The sequence below is a fragment of the Cherax quadricarinatus genome, chromosome 12 (genome assembly GCF_038502225.1).
Source record: "Cherax quadricarinatus isolate ZL_2023a chromosome 12, ASM3850222v1, whole genome shotgun sequence".
Classification (NCBI taxonomy): Eukaryota; Metazoa; Arthropoda; class Malacostraca; order Decapoda; family Parastacidae; genus Cherax; species Cherax quadricarinatus.
The window spans coordinates 44,178,614-44,204,550 of record NC_091303.1 but is presented as its reverse complement, the minus strand read 5'-3'; the positions used below and the strand labels follow the sequence as shown (position 1 = coordinate 44,204,550).

The following is a 25,937-nucleotide window of genomic DNA, read 5'->3' as shown; positions in this document are numbered from 1 at the left end:
GGGGGTAAAGGTGGTTTTGTGTGCGAGGGGCTTGGACTTCCAGCAGGCATGCATGAGCGTGTTTGATAGGAGTGAATGGAGACAAATGGTTTTTAATACTTGACGTGCTGTTGGAGTGTGAGCAAAGCAACATTTATGAAGGGATTCAGGGAAACCGGCAGGCCGGACTTGAGTCCTGGAGATGGGAAGTACAGTGCCTGCACTCTGAAGGAGGGGTGTTAATGTTGCAGTTTAAAAACTGTAGTGTAAAGCACCCTTCTGGCAAGACAGTGATGGAGTGAATGATGGTGAAAGTTTTTCTTTTTCGGGCCACCCTGCCTTGGTGGGAATCGGCCAGTGTGATAATAAAAAATAATATTTACGTCTTATGAACCAATGTGTTTGACAAATATATACTCAAAAATTCTAGCAGCTTCAAATCAAGCTGGAGGAAGCTGGTAGGCCCACATGTGAGAGAATGAGTCTGTATGGTCAGTATGCACTGTATAAAAAAAATCCTGCAGCATGCAGTGCATAATGAGAAAAAAAAAAAAACTGACCATGTTTTTGGATTAAAACGCCAACTTTGAGGTGTATTTTCGTATAGTTTTTATGGTTGTATTCTCGTTTTCATAGTCTCATTTGATAGAATGGAAAACATACTATATAAATAGGGGTGATTTTGATTGGTTTTACTATGAAAAGGACCTTGAAATGGAGCTCAAAGTAGGGGAATGTTTGATTTTTGCCAATGTTCAAGAGTAAACAAATGAAGTCATTGTCCAATAAATGTCTAACTAGTCATTCTAATATGCAGTCATAAATGGGCTGACATTATTTATACAATTATTACAATATTGCAGTAGTCTGCATAACAGTAAATCTTCTATTTTTTATTTGAATAAAAATTCAAAATAGAAAGCAAGAGTAATATCAGAGGAGCCTGGAGACATGACTGGTGAACAAAGAAAATGTTATTTTAGAGACAGGAATGTCTGCATTGTTCGTTCTAGACCCTATTTTGAAACTGGTATATTTTTTAATTTGTGTGAAATTGGCCAAATTGCCAATTTCTGACCACTTTATGGGTAGCTGAAATCGGTAAATGGGCAGCTTCTTGCACTCAATCGATAGAACAAATGGAGTTCTAAAGAAATAGTTATGAGCTTGGTCAAAATGGAACAATGGAATTAGCCAAAAACAGGGCTCAAAGTGGGCGAAATTGCCGATTTGTAAATATTGCCAAGGTCACTAACTTTGCGAGAGCGTAATTCCTTAAGTTTTCCATCAAATTTTGTACTTTTGCTGTCATTACAATCGGGAAAAGATTCTCTATCATTTCATAAGAATTTTTTTTTTTTTTTAAATATTTCGCGACACCCGGAGACACCTCAGGATTTGGGGTTGCGACAGTCAAAGGGTTAATAATGACGAGCATTCCAAGCCTTAGTTGCACTAACAATCACTGAGATAATCTCAAGAAAAAAACAAAGGAGTTCATGGAAGATGATAGGAAAGAGTAGAAAACCCTGTGGTCTATAATGAAGTTATCTGCTGAGAACATCTAAATACATACACTCTAGCTGCTACTACTACTGTCTAGACAACTGAGGTTAGAACAATATAGCAGTAGGATAGGAGAAGCAAGAAAGAAAAAGAAGAGGGAAGAAAGAAGAATAAGTAGAAGACACAATAAGATGAGAAAAGTGAATAGGAAAATGAAGGGGAGAGAGAAGCAGAATTTTCAAAAAAGAAACCAAGAAGAATAGGGAGGAGGAAGAGGAGATGAGCTGAAGGAATAAAAATTAGAAAGAGAAAGCTAAAAAAAAAAAAATGAAGAAGAGATGAAGAGGGGAGGAGGAGAAAGTAGTAGTAGTAGGGAAGGAAGAGGAAGAGCAGTACTGAGGAAAGAGGAGGAAATGGAAGGTGGAGAAAAAGATGAAGAAAAATGGAAATGAGGAAAGAAAAAGAAATAAATTAGCAAATCAAGGAGATAATGCAAGGTGGAGTTGCTAGTACTGACAATCAGGATTTTTGTTGTGATGAATGATTTACCCCAGCTGTGCCTCTAGCTATGCCCCCCCAACTGTGTCTCTAGCTGTGCCTCCAGCTGTGCCCCCAGCTGTGTTTCAGCAGTGCTCCAGCAGTACCTTCAGCATTCGTTAGAGAGATGCTCAGTGTCTAAGTGTAAGCCTAGGTTAAGAATGTACTAGGATCCTAGACCATGAAGGAAACATTGTCTGTGGTAAATGTATATTTGAGACTACTGATAAACTTCTAATATATTGCCTAGCTATAAAGCAGTGCTAAATAGAAAAGAAATTGTACAGATATTTAGAGTATATATATAAGGGTATTGCAACATCAAGGTAAGGTCAAAATAAAACATTTAGTTACCAGTAATATTTATACAAAATATAAGACTAAGATTACAAGTTCCCAGACTTACTAATTATTTAGATGCCTTTATGTTTCTTTCTTAAATGAGGAACAGGAACAAAGTTTAACAGCTTCTATAGTTCAAATAATCCTGGAGGATTTGGCAAAATTTGGCAACTCTTTAAAAAAGAACTAATTTTACCTGAGAATCTAGCAAAATACACTGGTCTAATGTAAGAAACCTAACCCCAACCACAAGAGTATATCACATCACAAGAATTTCCATGATGATACCCACAGGATTTAAAGGAATATGGAAAGAACAAGCAAAGCATACAAGTAAAGTAAACCCTTGATTTAAAGGGCTAATAAGAGGGAGTGTGGGTAACCACTGATGGTGAATCTTTATGGCAATTGTGAAGGATATAGAAGAGATGTTTTTGTCATAATCGTAACAATAATGGGCAATTTTGTAACCAATGTTTATGAATCTATTGCCCTAATAAATTTTGACCCATATTTCCCAAATGCATGAATTGAATGGAGACAAGTGGCTTTTAATGGACATGAAAAGTGTTCAGGGAAACCAGTTAGCTGGACTTAGAGTCCTGTAGGTAGGAAGTGCAGTGCCTGCACCCTGAATAGGTGAGGATGCTGCAGTCAGAGGATAATCTGAATTGTGGTGTTAGCACACTTCTATCAAGACAGTGATTGAATGAATGATGGCAAATGTCTTTTCTCTTTTGGGTCGTCTGCCTTGGAAGGTGTGGTGCACACCAAGAAGTTACATTTTATCCGACATTTGTCACATAACCACTGGCTTGCCCTCTTGACCATTGAACTGGTAATTCAGAGAATACAGTAGTGTGCAAATTAATTGTGACAGGAGTAAATTTTATGATTATCTCATAATATGTCCTAATCTCTGGCTTAATTAAGGTAGTTTGGGCTCTTTTCTTTTCAAAAAAGTTTGCTACTGACTTCTGGCAACTATCCAGCCAAGGTGTTACCCTGTGGCTCTTGTCAGTGCCACAACAGCTGCTGTTCTGTAAGGCTATTCCTGCAAGCATGCTCTGTGAGTTAATGTGGTTTCACCAAATTACCCCCTTCAATTCATGATTATTGCTGAAATTCACAATGGATGTTACACCTAGGAATTATCGTAGCTCTTAGAAAACATGCTGATTTGAGTTATCAGACAGATGGCTGAAAATTTGGGCCTCGCAAAGTCAACTGTTGGTTGGATTCCGAAGACAGCTGATGACATTGGGGGATTGTGGAGCTCTACATTGAGGAAGATGTGGAAGAAAATGCAAGACAACACCTCATGATGACAAGGTTATCATAAGAAATAGTGTGGGGGATCCTAATAAAACCAGCAAAGATCTACAGAAACTTGGGTTTAGCAGGCATAAATGCTGATTTTTCAACTGCTTGACGAAGGTTCCATGACGTTGGAAGAACTACCAGAAAGCTGGTAAAGAAACAATTATTGACTGCTTCTGTGAACAATAAATGGCTGAAGTGGGCACTCGATCATAACAAATGAATGGAGAAAAGCTATATTTTCAGATGAGGCAATTTGAAAGTACATGGGTAAAGATCAGTGGTAGCGAGACAAACCTAAAGCGAATGTCTTTGGAATGGACACATTCAACAAGCGTTAAAACAAACATCTAAGAAAATGTTTTATGTTAGTTTTACTGCTAAGACCCTGGACAGCTTGTTATTGCTGAGGGAATGATGAACAGTGAAAAAATCAAGGAAATCCTGGCAACTCATTTGCTTCCCACTGTAGACAGAGACTTTCCTGATGGAAAAGACATTTTCCAGCTGAATCTTGCTTCATGTTACACTTCCAGAAAAATGCTGACATTCTTTGAAGAGAGTGGGTGGAGCATTTTAAATCGGGATGGAAACTCTCCTGACCTCAACCCAATTGAGAAAATATGGACAATAACCAAAAGCAGGATCATGAAACAGGACTGTGCAACTGTAGAGAAGCTAACTGCTGCTGATATTAGGACCTGGTACCATGACAAAGAACTTGCCAAAATGTATTCAACATTTATCAATTCTACGCCAAAGTGTATAGCAATGATTATAAAAGCAAAGGGTAGTCATATGTCTTTTTAAAACAATTATCCGTCATATCATTGCCCTGTATTTTTCAAATAAACATTAATTTTTCATATAAATATCTTATTTCATCACTGTCCCAATTAATATTCACACTACTGTAGCAGTTCCAGGACCCCACTGTGGTATTTACTGTCCAGTTCAACCCACCAATCAGGTGAGAGAATGCTTCCTTAGCCAAGATGACATCGAATTTGTTTACCTGGCTGGGAGGCAGACTTTTGCCAACTCCGGTCGAAATCACTCACTCCTTTGAGCAGCTCCTGGCTGTCTCATCATTATACTGCTAATTTAATATCTTACAGTTGCAAGTATTGTAAATAAGTGGTGAAGGAATACATAAGTAAAGAAATCTACCCCTGCTGTGTTTGCCTTGCCCGTGTCTTCCCTGTTGACTGCTATACTGATGATTTTGTTTACACTCAAGTGCTATGGGCCTTGAACTGTTACCAGTGCTCGTAACAGAGGGAGACGGCTGTTGAAGTTAAAAAAAAAAAAAAAAAAAAAAAAAGAATCTCAAGTCCATCAAATCAAGAGTTTACTGTATAAGTAGACTGCAGAGTGTATTTTAACCTTTTGACTGTCACAACCCCAAACCCTGAAGTGTCTCCTGGTGTCGCAAAATATTTGGAAAAAAAAATATTATTTTTTCTTATGAAATGATAGAGAATCTTTTCCCGATGATAATGACACCAAAAGTACAAAATTTGATGGAAAACTTATGGAATTACGCTCTTGCAAAGTTAGGAACCTCTGCAACATTTACGCATCGGCAATTTCGCCCACTTTGAGCCCTATTTTCGGCCAATTCCATTGTTCCAGTCAACCAAACTCATAGCTATTTCTTTATAACTCCATTTGTTCTATCGAATGAGTACAAGAAACTGCCCATTTACTGATTTCAACTATCCAATAAAGTGGTCAGAATTTGGCAATTTAGCCAATTTCATGCATATTAAAAAATATGTCAGTTTCAAAATAGGGTCCAGAACGAACAATGGAGACATTCCTGGCACTAAAATATAATTTTCTCTGTTCACCAGTCATGTCTCCAGGCCCCTGTTATAATACTCTTGCTTTCTATTTTGAATTTTTATTCACACAAAAAATAGAAGATTTACTGTTATGCAAACTACTGCAATATTGTAATAATTGTATAAATAACATTAACCCATTCATGACTGCGTATCAGAATGGCTAGTTGGACATTTATTGGATAATGACGTCATTTGTTTACTCTTGAACATCGGCAAAAAATCAAACATTTCTGCCACTTTGAGCTCTATTTCAAGATTCTTTTCATAGTAAAACCAATCAAAATCACTTCTATTTCTATAATATGTTTTCCAATCTATCAAATGAGACCAAGAAAACAAGAATAAAACCATAAATACTATACAAAAATACACCTCAAAGTCGGCGTTTTAATCCAAAAACAGGGTCGGAGTTTTTTTTTTATCATTATGCACTGCGTGCTGCAGGATTTTTTTTATACTGCGTACACTGACCACACAGACCCATTCTCTCACATGTGGGCCTACCAGCTTTCTCCTGCTTGATATAAAGCCGCTAGAATTTTTCAGTATATATATGTCAAACACATTGGCTCGTAAGACGTATATATATGACCGAAACAGTCAAAGGGTTAAGAAAGATTACACAAATGTGGGTCATTCAGCATAAGAAGCATTGGAGACTTAATCACACAGTCACTAAAAGCAATGAAGTTTCTTATCAGCCAGGCTGTTGGTGCTTGACCAATAAACTGCATGTGCTGTTCAAAATACCTATATACAATGGATAATATCAAGTTAATGGCAATTGTGTTAAGTTTACATCAATGGTTCTTTAATAGTCCCATGTGTTGTGTATACTGAAATGCTTGTGAGTGAAGGAAGTAAGACTATTAACTGCATGGAGGAACATGGGCATATCAGTCCACATTGTTCCCAGGAACCATACACATTTGATCAGGTTAAAAAATGAAGAGCAACTATACCTTTGATAAAAAAGTATTGGACATATTTAGAACCTTATATAATATCCATCATTACCTTTATGGATACATTTTTACACCCAAAAATCATTTCACAAACCTCCCATAGTATTAAGCATATAAACCTCTCAAACTATCAATAATCGAGATTATGTAATTTATACACTTGATCTGCAACTAAATGTTTTCTATCTCTCTAATATCAATAGGTAAAATTATGGTGTCACCACTCTCACACAAAGGAACAAGTGACTTCATAGATTATTATTTACCATAGGTTTCTAAAGCATTCTTGAAGTTTTTTTGGCAGGTTTTGTGTGCAAGGGGGCTTGGACTTCCAGCATGTGTGAGCATGTTAGTTAGGAACGAATGGAGACAAATGGATTTAAATACTTGACGTGCTGTTGGTGTGTAAGCAAAGTAACATTTATGAAGGGATTCAGGGAAACTGGCAGGCCGGACTTGAGTCCTGGAGATGGAAGTGCAGAGCTTGCACTCTGAAGGAGAGGTGTTAATGTTGCAGTTTTATAACTGTAGTATAATTGCACCTCTGGTAAGACAGTGATGAAGTGAATAATGGTGAAAGTTTTTCTTATTCGGGCCACCCTACCTTGGTGGGAAACAGTCAATGTGTAATAAAAAAAAAAAATATCCAAAACATATACATGTCACATTTACTCTAGACTTACTATCAACTGGTGGAGCTGTGATGCAACACTACTCTGATGGATGCTTTTTGATGTCAACCACAGCTGTATACAACTATATGCAAGCTAATATTTAACATCATCGTTTTTTGCAGTTTGCAAGAAATCAGACACATCCCTCTGAGACAGATTTTAAGAATCTCTGCCAAAGAAAACTATCATAATATAATATGTTCTGATCTCGCAAAAGAGAGAAATTAAAAGATGCTGCTATAGCACATTACATCTTAATAATATCACATAACTTATGACAATATCTAAGTTTATTTTCAACCATTCCAAATATAACTAACTATATCCCCAGCACTAAATCAAAGAAAATGTTATTGTTATCTAAACCAAAGGAAAATATGAGCCCTTACTGCCCACAATTTTAATTAATTTTTATAAACCAACATTTAAAATAGCAAACAGGTTTATAAGTGAGAAATTCCACACGACAACTAGAGGTAAGTTAGGATAGTACTCACATCTGAGTGTTCTCGATGGCTGCTAGAATTCTGGAGTTATCTATATTAATTTTCTGCTTTGGAGTTTTCCTTTGGTCTTCAAGTCCTGTAAGTGTTAATAATAATTGAATGTTTCATGAAAGTTGATGAGTTGAACAATAATGTATACTGTCATAACAAGCAGATGAGTGAAAAGATAATGCAGTAAAGAAGAAGACACAATACTATGTCTGGAACAATTCACAGATACCCAACAACTTAGAAAAAATCTTTTGACAATATTTCAGTCCATCCTGGACTGAAATCGTAGTCGTGGAGATTCAGAATCTCCACGACTACGATGCTCTTCACACCTACTCCAAGGTTGAGGGACTGATTACTTCATCTTCTGTATATAGTCCTACTGTCTTCAAGTTATGTCCTGGAATTTGTATTGATAAAGCCACTGGATGGTGAAACGTCTACAATAAAGACACCCAGATGTTGCACATGTGTCTTAATTTCATCAGGATGTACATTACTCAGGAGAAAAAAGCACTCCCAGGACACAAGCCTATGAAAGACAGGCTAACTCTCATGATTTGTAGTAATGCTAGTGGTGATTGCAAAGTGAAGCCTTTACTCGTGTATCACTGAAAATCCCAGAGTGTTTAAGAAAAACAGTGTCGTCAAGCCTAAATTGTGTATGATGTGGAGGGCAAACAGTAAGGCATGGGTCACAAGGTACATTTTCCTTGACTGGTTCCATGATGTGTTTAACCCCAGTGTGAAAAAATACCTCCTGGAAAATAAATTGGTAATGGACAATGCTCCTGCTCATCCACCAGACTTGGAAGAGTGAATGGTGCCGGAGTTTAGCATCTCCTCCAGCTCATGGACCAGCAGGTCATTTCAAATTTCAAAAAACTGTACACTAAAGCAGTGTTTCAAAAGTGCTTTGAAGTGACCTCAGACACTGAACTGACCCTAAGAGAGTTCTGGAAAGATCACTTCAGTATTCTTACTTGCATAAACCTTAGAGGTAAGGCTTGGGAGGAAGTGAGTTGCAGGACTTTGAACTCTGGAGAAAATTGTGGCCAGAATGTGTACACGAGAGGGATTTTGAAGAGTTTGGGGCTGACCCTGAGGAACCTATGCCAGTTGTGGAATCCATTGTGGCATTTGGGAATTCCATGGTGTTGTATGTGAGTCTGGAGGACGTGGAAGAGTTGGTGGAGGACGTGGAAGAGTTGGTGGAGGACGACGATGAAGAGCTAATCACTACAGAGGTTGAGCTGCAACACCAACAGACCACAGCTCAGGAACTTCCTTCCTTCAGAGGAGGAAGAGAGATGGAGGAAGGTACCTTCTTCCAAGATTAAGGATATTTGTGCAAAGTGGACCGAAGTGCAAACATTTATGGATGAACATCACCCTGAAACAGCTGTTGCAAGCTGTGCTGGCAACATCTACAAAGACAATGTTGTGTCCCATTTTAGGGAAATCTTAAATAGACACCAGAAACAGAGGTCTCTGGACAGATTTTTGGTGTGACAGGGGTCCAGTGACTCTCAAGCTGGTGCTAGTGGCATTAAAAAACAAAGAAGGGAAGTAACCCCAGAAAAGGACTTGGTTCCTGAAGTCTTTATCAAAGGGGATTCCCCTTCCAAACACTAGTACACCTCCATCCTCTCCCCTCCTCCCATCTCATTACTCATCAATAAGTCTTCAATAAAGGTAAGTGTCATTTTAATATTGTTTACTCTGCATGTCTTATTGTTTTCTGTGTAGTGAAATATATATTTCATGTAAAAAAATTATTTTGTTTAATACTTTTGGGTGTCTGGAACGGATTAATTAGATTTCCATTATTTCTTATGGGGAAAATTAATTGGGATTAAGACAGATTCCATATAAGACACGCTCTCTGGAACAGATTAATGTCATTAACCGGGGGTCCACTGTAATAGTATAATAATATAATATAATAATAATAATAATACATATAATAATAATACTTGTATAATAATAATGTACTATATAATAATAATTATAATAACAGACGGCTTCAAAAGATTGTCACTAGATGGCAGTGATTACCACAACAATGCTGGAGCAGTTATGGCTGCCTCCACTTGTCCCCTAATGACATATTTTATTCATTCTAGAGTGTATTTTAGGTTTCAATGTTATTTATATTGTTTATTAGGTCATATTAAATGAATTGTGATACATAAATAAGCCATAGAGTTGATGATAGCGAAACATTCAAGGCATATTTTGTCCTGTCTTTAGACAAACTCTCATCAGCTGCCGACACCGCCACATATATAATAAAGCATTTTATTCATTCTCAAGTATATACAGGTCCGCCATCACAAATCCGGCAATCAGTTATTTGGTTCCTTCAGTTATTCGGCACTAATTTTGGCTAGCATAATTTCAAATTTCCAGGGTCGCCACACCAACCTGCTGGTACTGTTTGGTGACGCTACTTGCTGCATAAGTCATTCTAATTTCTTTTTCTCCATTTATTGTTATAACCTGCTTACTTTTAGCCCTAGCCATGGTTCCAATGAATAAAAGAAATGCTTCTCATTATGTAAAGCACTGACACAGTACATTGTCCATTAAAGATAAGGCGGCTTTGAAGCCACTGTCAGTTGCCATGAGCTCAGCCTCGTGATGCAGGAGAATATGCTTTATTACACTAATATCAACAATACAGCTTATTGCCTATCACAATTAATCTAATATGACATAATAAACAATATAAATAACATAAAACATGTTAAATACTCCAGAATAAATAATATTTGGCATAATACCAAGCAGTTCGATGGAGGTATGAAGAGGATATGGGATACAAGTACCGTTCTCCTATCCCTGTCTTGGGGGCTTATATTAGAGAAAACGGAGTATAGCACATGGCTAACTGTGATATACACTCGTACTGCACCATGTACTTGAAACAAAAAAGCTGTTTTCTCAATATAGATCATCACACATAGCAGCATATGTGTAGAGAACCTAGGATAACCCAAAAAATCAGACAACATGGCTTATTTCTAGTACCTGGCTTGGGTTAGCCATATATGATTTTTGGTAAATATTCGATTCCCAGCCAGGGTAGAATCACTGGGCGTTTCTTTACACCTGTTGTCTATGTTCACCCATCAGTAAATGGGTACCTGGGTGTTAGTCGACTGGTGTGGGTATTATCCTGGGACACTGACCTAATTTGCTTGAAATACTTTGCATAACAAGCAGCTTTCTATATAGCAGTATGTCACTGATGTCAGCTATGTCTGTATCCCATGCACATGTACGTGTAGTAAATTATTATTATTATTATTTTCTCATTTGTTTGTTGGGTTATCTTATTGAAACCTGGGCAATGCATGATGGAGAGATACTTCTTAATGTACACCAAAAATGAAAGAAATCAGACAATAAATAGCGGAGCTCACTTCTCAGCCATTAGCGGCTGCTTAGCGGTATATTTTTGTATGGTTTTTATGGTTATATTCTCGTTTTTTTTGGTCTCATTTGATAGAATGGAAGATATATTACAAAAATAGTTATGATTTGGAATGCTTTCATGACGAAAAGTACCTTGAAACTGCGCTCACAGTAGCAGAAAAGTTCTATTCTTTAGCGATGCTCAAGTAAACAAATGTCGTCACTGTCGAATACCTGTCCACCTGCCAGTCCAAATTCCAATACACAGTCAAGAATGGGTTGACATTATTTATACAATTACAATAATGCAGTAGTCTGCATAACAGTAAATCTTCTATTTTTTGTGTGAATAAAAATTCCAAATGGTAAGCAAGAGTAATATAAGAGGGGCCTGGAGCTATGACAAATGAACAGAGAAAATGTTATTTTAGTGCCAGGAATGTCTGCACTGTCTATTCTGGACCCTATTTTGAAATTGGCATCTGTGAAATTGGCCAAATTGCCAATTTCTGACCACTTTATTGGGTAGTTGAAATAGGTGAATGGGCGGTTTCTTGTACTCAGTCGACAGACTAGAAGTAAGTTTATTCAGGTACTGTACACAAATACAGTTACATAGATTATCATACATAGCAGTGTATGTATAGAGAACCTGGGATAACCCAAAAAAGTCAGACAAAGTGACTTATTTCCAGTACCTGGCTTGGGCTTGCCATGATTTTTCGTATATATTGTTTTTTTTTCTCAGTTGTTTGTTGGGCTATCTCATTGAAACTTGGGCAATGTATGATGGAAAGATGCTTCTTAATGTACACCAAAAATAAAAAAGACGGATGATAAATAAGGGAGTTCACTTCTCAGCCATTAGCCGCCTCTTTGTGGTATATTTTCGTATGGTTTTTATGGTTGCATTCTCGTTTTTTTGGTCTCATTTGATAGAATGGAAGATATATTACAGAAATAGACATGATTTTGATTGCTTTCATCATGAAAAGTACCTTGAAATTGAGCTCAAATTAGCGGAAATGTTGGATTTTTGCCGATGTTCAATGAACTTTGTTTAAGTCAAGTTGGTTAATTTTATTAAGTGTATTCTAACCTAACCACTCTGTAATCCGGCAAACTCAGTAATCCGGCACACTACGGGTCCCAATGATGCCGGATTTGTGATGGAGGACCTGTATCAGGTTTCTATGTTATTTATGTTGTTTATGTCATATTAGATGAATTGTGATAGATAAATAAGCCAGAGTTGATATTAGGGAAATTACTGAAGTATTTTATGGTGCCTGGAATTCCAGTGGAACGAATTAATTCCATTTCAGTTAATTTAAATTGGGAAAATTGACTCTGCAAACGAGCAAATCCAGATGCGAGCAAGGTCACGGAATGGATTAAACTCGTTAGTGGAGGTTCCACTGTATCTGAAAACATTCACTTCTTCCATACTTCCTCCCTCCAATGTGATATCAATTTTTCTTTATCTAAATCATTTGATACCCTGATCACTTTACTCTTATCTATGTTCACTTTCAACTTTCTACCTTAACACGCCCTCCCAAACTCGTTCACTAACCATTGCCACTTTTCTTTAGAATCCTTCAGTGTTGCTAAGGGCTCTCCTCTATCCCTTGTTCTTGCTAACCTTCATATGGAATATTTTAAAACTGTTCTACTTCCTATTAATGGGGTGTGCGCTCCTCTCTGGCTTTGCTATAAATATGATATCTTTGTTCTTTGGCCATATGAAACTAGTCTCTACCTCTACTATTACTACTGTTTTGTTACACTCCAATCTCTGACTCCTGTATCACTACCACTACTACCTTCTTATTGCCACCTCTTCCAGTGTTGCACTACTTATACTATAACTACCTCTACCACTACTTCAACAATTATACTATTACCTCTTGTTCTACTATTGGCCCCACCTCTCCTATTGTACTGCTACCATCCCCTTTGTACTTCTATGTGACTAGTTAATGGTCTAAGTCAAACCAAAACTTCTTAAGTTTCATTCTCCCACATTCCAGCCATGGTAATGTGCCCATTTATTCTTTACCAACCACTCCTTCTCTATTATTGCACATTAACTATGACATCCACAAGAATTATTATACCAGAAGCCCTTAGAAGGAAAACTGTGATATGAAAATAGCTAGGAATATGAAGCCTTAAAAGATGATTGAGTGAGGGGCCACCAACACCCTACCTAGGTCTGTGACCAGCATTACCTTCCCCCCAAAATCCAATATGCCGAAAGCCCAGTAACTCTGGTTACTTTTTTAAACTCTGCCATACTGATGGCTTGGTACATTGGGAGCTCAGTGTTTGGTCAAGAATAAGGAAAGACATGCCACACTGCATGGTATCCACTAGGAAAAAATGGCATTACATTACTGCACTTTAAAAATAACCCTACTTTTGAATGTTATTCCTTGTATAGTGCATTTTTTCTGTGCCTGCCAACTTTCAGGAAAGTAACCAGCAAGTTAGGTGAAGGATTAATATACATTTACCCAAGACTTATGTGGCAAAACTCATATTTTTTGTAACTGAGAAAAAACAAAGCAGATATAAAAAAATCTAGATATTTGTGGATAAAGAGAAGTAATCCTAAGACCGAGATAAAACCGTGTAAACTTAAAAATTAACACAATACCTTTTCGCTTGGTGTACTTAAGAGCTGCTCCATGGAATGCACTAACAGCCCGGAAAAATGCCCTTAAAATAGACCAGCGAAACACAGCTACAGGATCAGCTCCAGCTACTTCTCTTACAATACTATAACGACTGTTCTTCAGTACACATATCAACTCAGGCCGCATAAGATCTAAGTTTTTTTCTCTAAAATCATGAACCTGCAAAAAAAAAAAAAAAAAAATTAGAAAAATATTAGAAAGTAAAATTATATCAACAAATTTTTTTATACAGTAGGGCCCCGCTTTACAGTGTTTCGCCTCACTGTGTTCTGCTAATACATATGGCAATTTCAAATCATGACCAAAATTTGCTATATGGCAAGCAGTCTTTCAAATACAGCACACCCCACCCAGTTTGTTTACATTCTCCATGAGCACATATCTCTATTATGTCTGGAATTTTTTCAAAATTTCAAGTGCTTTAACCCTTTCAGGGTCCGTGCCGTAGATATACGACTATAGGTTGAGGGTCCAAACCATAGATCTACGCCATGAGCTCAATTCACTCTGATAAGCTCTGAGTGGTAAATTTGGGCCTAGATATGAGAGAATACGTCTATGTGGTATGTGTGCGCCACGTAAAACAAATCCTGCAACACAGTGCATAATGAGAGAGAAAACAGACCATAATTTTTTATTAAAACAGCGACTTTGCAGTGTTTTTTCGTTGCTTTTTTATAACTGTATTTGCGATTTCTTGGTCTCATTTGATTAAAGGGAAGATAAATTACAGAAATAGAGAAGATTTTGATTGGTTTTAGCACTGGAAATTGCTTGAAACTTAGCTCAAAGTAGCAGAAATGTTCGATTTTTGCTGATGTTCAAGAGTAAACAAATGACCTCACACGTCTAATACACGCCAGCTGGTGGGTCTAATATACGTTCACAAATGTGGTGATATTATTTATGCAATTATTGCAATATTGCATAACAGTAAATCTATTTTTTGGTTTGAATAAAAATTCATTATGTGAATAAAAAATCAAAATGGAATTCATTTGTAAAGCCTGAACAGAGGAAATGTTAGTTTAGTGCCAGGAATGCCTGCATTGTTTATTCTGGACCCTATTTTGTAATTAGAATATTTTGAACTTTGCGTTAAATTGGCCAAATTACCAATTTCCGATCACTTTATTTTGTAGTCGGAACAGTTGACTTAGCGATTTCTTGTGCTCAAATGACAGAATAGAACTAATAGTGGTGAAATAGCTAAGATTTTGGTCGATTGAAATAATGTAATTTGCCTGAAATGGGAGTCAAAGTCGGCAAAATCGCCGATGCGTAAATATCACCGACACATCAACATTCGCGAGAACATAATTTCATCAATTTTCCATCAAATTTCGTACTTTTTGTTTTATTACCTTCAGAAAAAGATTCTCTACCATTTCATAAGAAAAATAACAAAATTATTTTTTGAAAATTCTTGGACCCTGGTGTGCACTTTGAAATTTGACCTCTGGACCCTGAAAGGGTTAAAGTTATTGCATATTTTATATGTACTCTGATAATTATACCTGTGTGTACCTGTACATAAATATACTTACACACTGTGCTGGTGTGCAGGTACACATTAAAATCACTAAGAATGTCTCTACTCTTGACCCGTTAACTGTCCAAATGTATATCTAGGTTCCTAACACTAGCGCTCCAAACATAGATCTACGCTTTATTTTTCCTGCCTCCAAATTTGGTACGATTGGCCTAAGATGCCTGATCAGTATAGAATGGGCCTTAACCCTTGGTGTGTACAGTATTAAAAAAAATTTGGGACCACTTAGTACCTTATGGAAGCACCAGTTCGACTGAGCGCCAGCTAGAGCAAACAGCACAGCAAACACCAAGGATTCACTTATGTCATGTCGTATTAACACTCCCCTTTTAAGAGGAAAGTGTCATCCTGCCAGAATGTCCTATAACCTATGCCCTAAGTAAAGAGAAACAATTCTGGAACTGTAATTTCGGCGGATGGCTGGCCACCTGGCTGGCCGGCAGCTGGCTGGCTGATTAGCTGTCTCTATTTATCTCTGTGTCTCTGTCTCTGTCTCACAAGAACACATACGTAAATACAATTATACATGGTGTAAATTACCTAGGATAACCCAAAAAATCCAGACAAAGTGCTATACTCTGCCTGTAGACAGAGATCATGCATAATACCAGTTGGTTCATGAACAACTCTTTGAGACAAGAGAGACAAGCAGACAGAAAGAAACACACCGGCAGAAAGAAAGACACACAAATAGATAGACAAGACAGACATATTTATGTGTAACAGTGAAAACAAATAAAGTGAAGGCTCATCAAATGTCACCACTGTCATTAGTGGGGTGATAAGACAAGAAAACACTCATCAAATGTCACCATTGTCAGCAGTGCAGTGATAAGGTAAATATTCGGAGCGCTTGGTGAGAGAACGTAGATCTACATTTGGACAGTTAACGGATTAAATGTTGTATATTATGCTAATATAGACATTTCTATTAATCCATCTATGATATTTTTATCAAAATTATATGATAAACGCTACAGAAAGTATAAACATGATACATACTATTTATTATTATTATCACACTGGCCGATTCCCACCAAGGCAGGGTGGCCCGAAAAAGAAAAACTTTCACCATCATTCACTCCATCACTGTCTTGCCAGAAGGGTGCTTTACACTACAGTTTTTAAACTGCAACATTAACACCCCTCCTTCAGAGTGCAGGCACTGTACTTCCCATCTCCAGGACTCAAGTCCGGCCTGCCGGTTTCCCTGAACCCCTTCATAAATGTTACTTTGCTCACACTCCAACAGCACGTCAAGTATTAAAAACCATTTGTCTCCATTCACTCCTATCAAACACGCTCATGCATACCTGCTGGAAGTCCAAGCCCCTCGCACACAAAACCTCCTTTACCCCCTCCCTCCAACCTTTCCTAGGCCGACCCCTACCCCGCCTTCCTTCCACTACAGACTGATACACTCTTGAAGTCATTCTGTTTCGCTCCATTCTCTCTACATGTCCGAACCACCTCAACAACCCTTCCTCAGCCCTCTGGACAACAGTTTTGGTAATCCCCCACAGTATAAAAATTCACATAAATGTAAGATTTATTTTCCAAGCGGTCAGAAGAATTATGTTTTCTCTAGTCAAACACCAGTAACTTAATTAGAAATTTATTACTTTCGTAAGCCTTCACTCTATCTATAACTATTCATGACCCTTGTGGGTTTATTATGATTATAATAATAATTTGTAATAATAATAATTTGTAATAATAATTTGTAATAATAATGTCATAATAATAATAATATTTTGCCAGAGCATCATTCCTTCTAAAAATTACATGAGAATAGAAGTGTTGGTCTTTATTTATTCTACTGTACCACTGTGGGGACAACTTATACACAGTGAAAGGTGTTTGTATGAATGTTTATGAACCATAACTAGACGCTTCGTCTGGTTATGGGGAAGTGGCCAGGCGGGCTACCCTACCCTACCTCCCACGCGACTTTCTACAAATACTTTTCACCCTACATTAAGACCACAAATATATTAAGGTAAGTAATGAGTGCAATGTATATGCATTTTATCACTCTAGGGAACTTTAAAGCGTCGTAGTATATTATGTGTGGGTGGGGTGGCCTGGAGGACTACCACACCTGACTTCTTACAGTAAATACTACTCACCTTTTGCCCTAAATTAAGACTACAAATATTTTGAGATAAATAATGAGTGTACTGTGTGTGTATTTTAATTTATACTGTTTTTTAATACCTAGTTCTATTGCTAACTTAATATATGTTAGTGTAAACTTGTTACCTGGCATTTATATGCATTTATAAGTGGGAAAAAATGGCATTCTGCTTTCTGGCAGAAACCTGGAACCTAACCAGCCATGTAAGTGGGGCCCTACTGTATACCAAGACTGATTCATGCTAACATCCACTATACACAACATTCTTCAAAATTTCTTATCTGCAAAGATTTTCTCACCCTACTAGTTTCCCCACCTAACTCTTGCAACTTATCAATTTCCATTTTTTTCTCTTTTCTTTTTATCAACAAACCGGCCGTATCCCACCAAGGCAGGGTGGCCCAAGAAGAAAAACGAAAGTTTCTCTTTTTAAATTTAGTAATTTATACAGGAGAAGAGGTTACTAGCCCCTTGCTCCTGGCATTTTAGTCGCCTCTTACAACACGCATAGCTTACGGAGGAAGAATTCTGTTCCACTTCCCCATGGAGATAAGAGGAAATAAACAAGAACTAGAAAGAAAATAGAAGAAAACCCAGAGGGAGCGTGTATATATATGCTTGTACATGTATGTGTAGTGTGACCTAAGTGTAAGTAGAAGTAGCAAGATGTACCTGAAACCTTGAATATTCATGAGACAGAAAAATGGACACCAGTAATCCTACCATCATGTAAAACAATTACAGGCTTTCGTTTTACACTCACTGGGCAGGACAGTAGTACCTTCCTGGGTGGTTGCTGTCTACCAGCCTACTACCTATAATCAATTTCCATTTATCTTATACAATATAAACTGATTACCATATACATATTTCCTTCACCTACATACCAAACTTCTCTCAAATAGTGTATTCTTAATTTATTAAGTACTGTAACACCATTTCAACATACTGTACCTCATTTAATGCTTTAAAAAATGCCTAACTTTATGGAGTAAAGTGTCAAAATTAATTTTATTGGATAACCAATAAATAATTTCAATGGGGAAGTGGAACAGAATTCTTCCTCCATAAGCCATGCGTGTCGCAAGAGGCGACTAAAATGCCGGGAGCAAGGTGCTAGCAACCCCTTCTCCTGTATATATTACTAAATTTGAAAGGAAAAACTTTCGTTTTTCCTTTTGAGCCACCCCACCTCGGTGGGATATGGCTGGTATGTTGAAAAAAAAAAAATAGTTTTTCCTTTTGGGCCACTCCGCCTCGGTGGGATATGGCCGGTGTGTTGAAAGAAAGAAAGAACTAATAAATAATATAAAAGAGCTGTCTAACATAACTTAAGTCTTGTCACTTAGTTTAGGTCTCATCACCAATGCTTCACACGGGATAGGGAAAATTCTTGTTAGGAAAACAGTGAAACATATAAGTGAACAGTATTTAGATAAGGCTAAAGAGGTCTTTGTGGCATTTATGGATTTGGAAAAGGCGTATGACAGGGTGGATAGGGGGGCAATGTGGCAGATGTTGCAAGTGTATGGTGTAGGAGGTAGGTTACTGAAAGCAGTGAAGAGTTTTTACGAGGATAGTGAGGCTCAAGTTAGAGTATGTAGGAAAGAGGGGAATTTTTTCCCAGTAAAAGTAGGCCTTAGACAAGGATGTGTGATGTCACCGTGGTTGTTTAATATATTTATAGATGGGGTTGTAAGAGAAGTAAATGCGAGGGTCTTGGCAAGAGGCGTGGAGTTAAAAGATAAAGAATCACACACAAAGTGGGAGTTGTCACAGCTGCTTTTTGCTGATGACACTGTGCTCTTGGGAGATTCTGAAGAGAAGTTGCAGAGATTGGTGGATGAATTTGGTAGGGTGTGCAAAAGAAGAAAATTAAAGGTGAATACAGGAAAGAGTAAGGTTATGAGGATAACAAAAAGATTAGGTGATGAAAGATTGAATATCAGATTGGAGGGAGAGAGTATGGAGGAGGTGAACGTATTCAGATATTTGGGAGTGGACGTGTCAGCGGATGGGTCTATGAAAGATGAGGTGAATCATAGAATTGATGAGGGAAAAAGAGTGAGTGGTGCACTTAGGAGTCTGTGGAGACAAAGAACTTTGTCCTTGGAGGCAAAGAGGGGAATGTATGAGAGTATAGTTTTACCAACGCTCTTATATGGGTGTGAAGCGTGGGTGATGAATGTTGCAGCGAGGAGAAGGCTGGAGGCAGTGGAGATGTCATGTCTGAGGGCAATGTGTGGTGTGAATATAATGCAGAGAATTCGTAGTTTGGAAGTTAGGAGGAGGTGCGGGATTACCAAAACTGTTGTCCAGAGGGCTGAGGAAGGGTTGTTGAGGTGGTTCGGACATGTAGAGAGAATGGAGCGAAACAGAATGACTTCACGAGTGTATCAGTCTGTAGTGGACGGACGGCGGGGTAGGGGTCGGCCTAGGAAGGGTTGGAGGGAGGGGGTAAAGGAGGTTTTGTGTGCGAGGGGCTTGGACTTCCAGCAGGCATGCGTGAGCGTGTTTGATAGGAGTGAATGGAGACAAATGGTTTTTAATACTTGACGTGCTGTTGGAGTGTGAGCAAAGTAACATTTATGAAGGGATTCAGGGAAACCGGCAGGCCGGACTTGAGTCCTGGAGATGGGAAGTACAGTGCCTGCACTCTGAAGGAGGGGTGTTAATGTTGCAGTTTAAAAACTGTAGTGTAAAGCACCCTTCTGGCAAGACAGTGATGGAGTGAATGATGGTGAAAGTTTTTCTTTTTCGGGCCACCCTGCCTTGGTGGGAATCGGCCGGTGTGATAATAAAATAAAAATAACTAATCTTACAGAGAATAACTAAACAATGTCCAACTTAAAAGCCTACGTAGTGTAGTGTATGTTTTGCTCCATTATTGTTCAAATTTCATTGTGCAATCTCTTAGTAATTAAATAATCAACTACCTCATTTTGTGATTTTACTAGTAAGTATAAGTCACCTTATGTGATTTTGTTATTTACTATTGTTCGCTTAAACATTAGCTGAATTGATACTTTCTCTGTCCATATTACTACCTCATATTTTTTTAAATACTATCAATTGATATTACTTACTAAAATTAATAATTATCATTTTTACTAAAATTTCAATTTACTCTTAACATTTTTGACATTTAATAACCATTACTTGTCTAATTACCTTTACCTGTTTTAATACCACATTAACTATCTTAGATTACTCTTAATTACCTTGTACTGCCATATAACCTCAAGTATAACTACCAGTGCAATATTGAATGAAATAAACATTACTTTTTCACTTTTTTTGTAATCATCATTACTTAGTAAAATTTTATTAAACACCATATTTACTACCAGTCAATTTTACTTTTGTACATTAAACATTATTTTATACTTCCCATAACATTTTGTTGCCAAATTTTCAAGTTTGTATATTCAACCCCAACCTTTATATTATCCTTTGTACCTGTATACCTGTGTACCTGTCTACCATCTTACTATCATATTATAACCAAGACATTACCATTGTAATTTTTTTACTATTATTCTTTTGGTACTTTAATTGTGAATTTTATTTTGTCAATTTAAATCTAGTTATAATCTTGATCTTGTCAACAACCTATACCAGACTCTAGTGCAATTGCAAGTACCATTTCAAATTGTATTTTTATATTATAAGTTTATATTATAATTCCTACCATCTGTCCATTTAACTTTGTTTACCATTACTTAATTTTAGTCCCTTATATATTTTCTCCTTTATTTTAGCTTTATATAACTACCCTAGTTTATATATTCACAATTGTTAAAATAATCAAGGTGCTATTCTCAGGTGCTAAAGTAGAATAAGTTCATAATTTTGCCATTATATTCCAAAGCTCATTTATTTGATTACCACTTTATTGTTCACCACAACCTATATTAGTCCCTTTTATATTATAATTTTATACAATAATTCTAACTTTAAAAAATTACCTTTATAGTACTACCTACTATCATATTCCCAAGCTCCATTATTTGATCATCACTTTATTTGTATTAGTCCCTTTTATATTGTCTCCTTTATTTTAGCTTAAAAAAAAAAAAAAAATTACCTTAGCTCATTATTTTACATTTGTTAAATAATTCAGGTGCTATTTTTTAGCTTAAGACTATTTACTTTGTTTTATACTTAATTCTAACTATAGATTCACTACAAATCTTATGATTACAAGCACTGATCCTGATACCAACCTCTTATTTAATGACTTAAATGAATCAAACAGTTACTGTAATTACTACACTGCAGAACAATCAAAGGCACTTCTCAGTGCCAACAACAACATAACTATCTTTAACTACAATATCAGATCTTTAAGCAAGCATTAGGATGACCTCATAGCATTACTAAATTCCTTACATGCCAATATGTCCATCATTACACTAACTGAAACCTGGCTAAAGCCTGATAGTACAGATGTCTATGCCATTCCTGGTTACACAGCCATACACAACTGTAGGCCAGACCAACAAGGGGGTGGCACAGCCATATACTACTCAGACCAACTAGAATGTATCACTAATACTTGCACAAGGGATGAACATGGGGAATATATAATAGCTAAATTCAAATCCAAATACCTACAAACACCTCTCACATTGATAAACATCTACAGAGTTCCACAGTCAAACATTAGCCAATTTAGTCAAAACCTAGGAAGTATGATAACTGATGCACGCATGAACAAAGATCACTTACTACTCTCAGGTGACTTCAATATAAATTTCCTGCAAGACCAGGACCCACACGTTACTGAATTCACAAACACAATGAGTAACTGTATGTTACTACCAACAGTAACAAAACCTACAAGAGTTACAGAGACTAGTGTTTCCCTACTTCACCACATCTGGACCAACACCATATCCCCTTTAAAATCAGGCATAATTACAGATAATACCACAGACCACTACCCTACTTTCCTCATAACAACTCTTGGTAAACTACCCCAAGACACTACTAAAATCACCTTCAGACTTCACAATGAGGCAGCCATTAATAACTTCACAACAGCAGTAGCAAACATTGATTGGCACACTGAGCTAGAAATCTATACAGATATTGACGAATGTATTAATAATTTTCTAAAAAAGACCCAATACCTCTATAACAAGCACTGCCCTAAAAAAACTAAACAGATGACAGCTAAGAGACTGAACAGTCCCTGGCTAACACCCAGCATTCTCAAATCCATAAATACAAAAAACCAATATGAAAAACAGTACAGAATGGGTCACATAACCAGAGACCAAACAAACCGTTACTCGTCAATCCTAACCAGCCTGATAAGAAGGGCAAAAAAATTGTATTATGAGAACAGATTATCCAACTTACGAGGTGATATAAAAAAGACCTGGAAAACCCTATCAGAAATTCTGGGAACAAAAAAGATATCACGAAATAGCGAAATAAAATTAGCAAAATCAGATGAACCCCAACTCCCACCAACAGAAACAGCAAAAAGACTCAATGATTTCTTCTCCACTATAGGACAAAACCTTGCCAATAAAATCCCAAGCTCAGATACCCCACCAAATGACTACCTCACCGGCAACTACCCGAACACACTGTTCCTAGCTCCGACTAACCCATACGAAGTCTCCCTTATTATCAACGCACTAAAAAACAAGGCAGGAGATTTAAATACCTTACCACCCTTTATATACAAAAAACTGTCACAAGTGCTATCACCAATCATTGCAACACTCTTTAACAAATCCATTGAATCCTCCACCTTCCCTACAGTACTCAAAATAGCAAGGGTCACCCCGATCCACAAAGGAGGAGACCAAACAGAGTTGAATAACTATAGGCCAATATCCAACTTACACCCTCTCTCAAAAATCTTCGAAAAATTAATTCATAAACGAATCTACTCCTACCTTATCTCCCAAAACATACTCAACCCCTGCCAATTTGGACTCAGGCCTAATAAAAATACTAATGATGCTATTATACACATGCTAGAACATATATACACTGCAATAGAGAAAAAAGAAGTCCCACTAGGGATCTTCATTGACTTACGTAAAGCTTTTGATACAGTTGACCATGACTTGCTCCACGTAAAATTGTCACACTATGGTATAAGAGGGCACTCCCTCAACTACCTCAAGTCATACCTCAGCAACAGAAGCCAATATGTGTACACAAATAGGGCAAACTCTTCTGCGCAACCAATTACAGTTGGTGTCCCACAGGGAAGTGTCCTTGGCCCTCTTCTCTTTCTCCTATACATAAATGACCTTCCAAATGCTTCGCAGTTACTCAAACCCACACTATTTGCAGATGACACTACATACGTCTTCTCTCACCCGAGCCCAGTCCTGCTAGCCAATACTGTAAATACCGAATTACAGAAAATATCTACCTGGATGAGGACTAACAAACTTACACTAAACACTGACAAAACCTACTTCATTCAGTTTGGTAACAGAGCTACAGATGTCCCTCTTAACATAATGATAAACGGATCACCTATCACAAAGCTAACAGAGGGAAAATTCTTAGGAATCCACCTTGATAATAGACTCAAATTTCATACACATATACAACAAATTTCTAAGAAAATTTCCGAGACTGTAGGCATACTATCGAAGATACGGTACTATGCTCCACAGTCAGCCCTCCTGGCCCTATATCACTCTTATTTACCCCTATCTCACCTATGGAATTTGTGCATGGGGCTCAACAACAATTAACCATCTCAGACCACTAATTACCCAACAAAAGGCTGCAGTTAGAATGATAACAAATTCTCACTACAGGCAGCACACTCCACCAATATTCAATACACTAAACCTACTCACCATACAAAACATCCATACTTATTACTGCACCTATTACATACATAGAACACTTAACTCTGATATTAACCCTCCCCTCAAACATCTACTTGCCAACCTCAACAGAACACATGACCATAACACAAGGCACAGATCACTCTTTGATGTTCCTCGTGTCCATCTCACACTATGCAAAAACTCAATGCACATAAAAGGCCCTAAAATCTGGAATTCATTACCTGTAAATATAAAAGAAACACTACCTGTTTATAAATTCAAGTCTCTTCTCAAAGATCACTTACTCACCCAAAACCAAATAAATACTGAATAACTGAACCTTATAAATTGTATATCTTAAATGTTTCTCACAATTATATCACATAAATGTTAAACCTAAAACCCAATCTAACTTTATTATTTTTTAAATACACTACCTAACAGAATACTCCATACGACTGAATGTACAACAATGCATGCAACCATATGACCTGTCTTTGTAATACTCATTTGTGCTTTATAGTTATCTGTTTACAAAAATGTATTATCACTGATTTCATCATTGCTTAGTTAATTTTAAGCCAGCCCGTAATGCTATGCATAGTATAAGTGGCTTTGGCATGCTGCTCTTATCTGTATTTTTTTGTACCTCTGTATGTATGCTCAAATTGTTAATAAATAAATAAATAAATAAATAAATCAAATCAAAGTGGAGATTTTTATAGCAGCACTTCCATCTTAAGCACATACTCATCGGTGATTCACCCCCCCACACACACACACACATACATACCCAAACTTTATTTACTAAACTAACACTTTCAAAGTTTCAACTTCATTTAGACTAACCCACATAAAGTATTTCTTTTCTATTCAGCCATTTATTAGCTTGTTAAGACAGACCAGTTATAATGCCCCCTTACACAGTGCTCATGGCTCAGTGAAACTGTCCTCAGCACTCACACTCAGGGACCAGGGATCAATCTCTACATGGGAGTTGTCACAGTTGCTCTTTGCTGATGACACTGTGCTCTTGGGAGATTCTGAAGAGAAGTTGCAGAGATTGGTGGATGAATTTGGTAGGGTGTGCAAAAGAAGAAAATTAAAGGTGAATACAGGAAAGAGTAAGGTTATGAGGATAACAAAAAGATTAGGTGATGAAAGATTGGATATCAGATTGGAGGGAGAGAGTATGGAGGAGGTGAATGTATACAGATATTTGGGAGTGGACGTGTCAGCGGATGGGTCTATGAAAGATGAAGTGAATCATAGAATTGATGAGGGGAAAAGGGTGAGTGGTGCACTTAGGAGTCTGTGGAGACAAAGAACTTTGTCCTTGGAGGCAAAGAGGGGAATGTATGAGAGTATAGTTTTACCAACGCTCTTATATGGGTGTGAAGCATGGGTGATGAATGTTGCAGCGAGGAGAAGGCTGGAGGCAGTGGAGATGTCATGTCTGAGGGCAATGTGTGGTGTGAATATAATGCAGAGAATTCGTAGTTTGGAAGTTAGGAGGAGGTGCGGGATTACCAAAACTGTTGTCCAGAGGGCTGAGGAAGGGTTGTTGAGGTGGTTCGGACATGTAGAGAGAATGGAGCGAAACAGAATGACTTCAAGAGTGTATCAGTCTGTAGTGGAAGG

General features: G+C 37.3%; 1 protein-coding gene across 4 annotated transcripts in view; it reads right to left on the bottom strand.

The window, feature by feature from the left end:
- LOC128686671 (unconventional myosin-IXb) overlaps positions 1–25,937 on the bottom strand; it is an 857,686-nt gene that overhangs the window by 594,987 nt on the left and 236,762 nt on the right. For all 4 annotated transcript variants that reach the window (XR_011391908.1, XM_070084324.1, XM_070084325.1 and 1 more), the window contains exons 11-12: positions 13,753–13,951; positions 7,671–7,755 (exon numbers count right to left, since the gene is read on the bottom strand). Coding sequence is in view for 3 of the 4 variants with exons in the window: in XM_070084324.1 (XP_069940425.1) it covers positions 7,671–7,755; positions 13,753–13,951 (284 nt within the window). In the remaining variant the exon portion in view is untranslated. The remainder of the gene's footprint in view (positions 1–7,670; positions 7,756–13,752; positions 13,952–25,937) is intronic.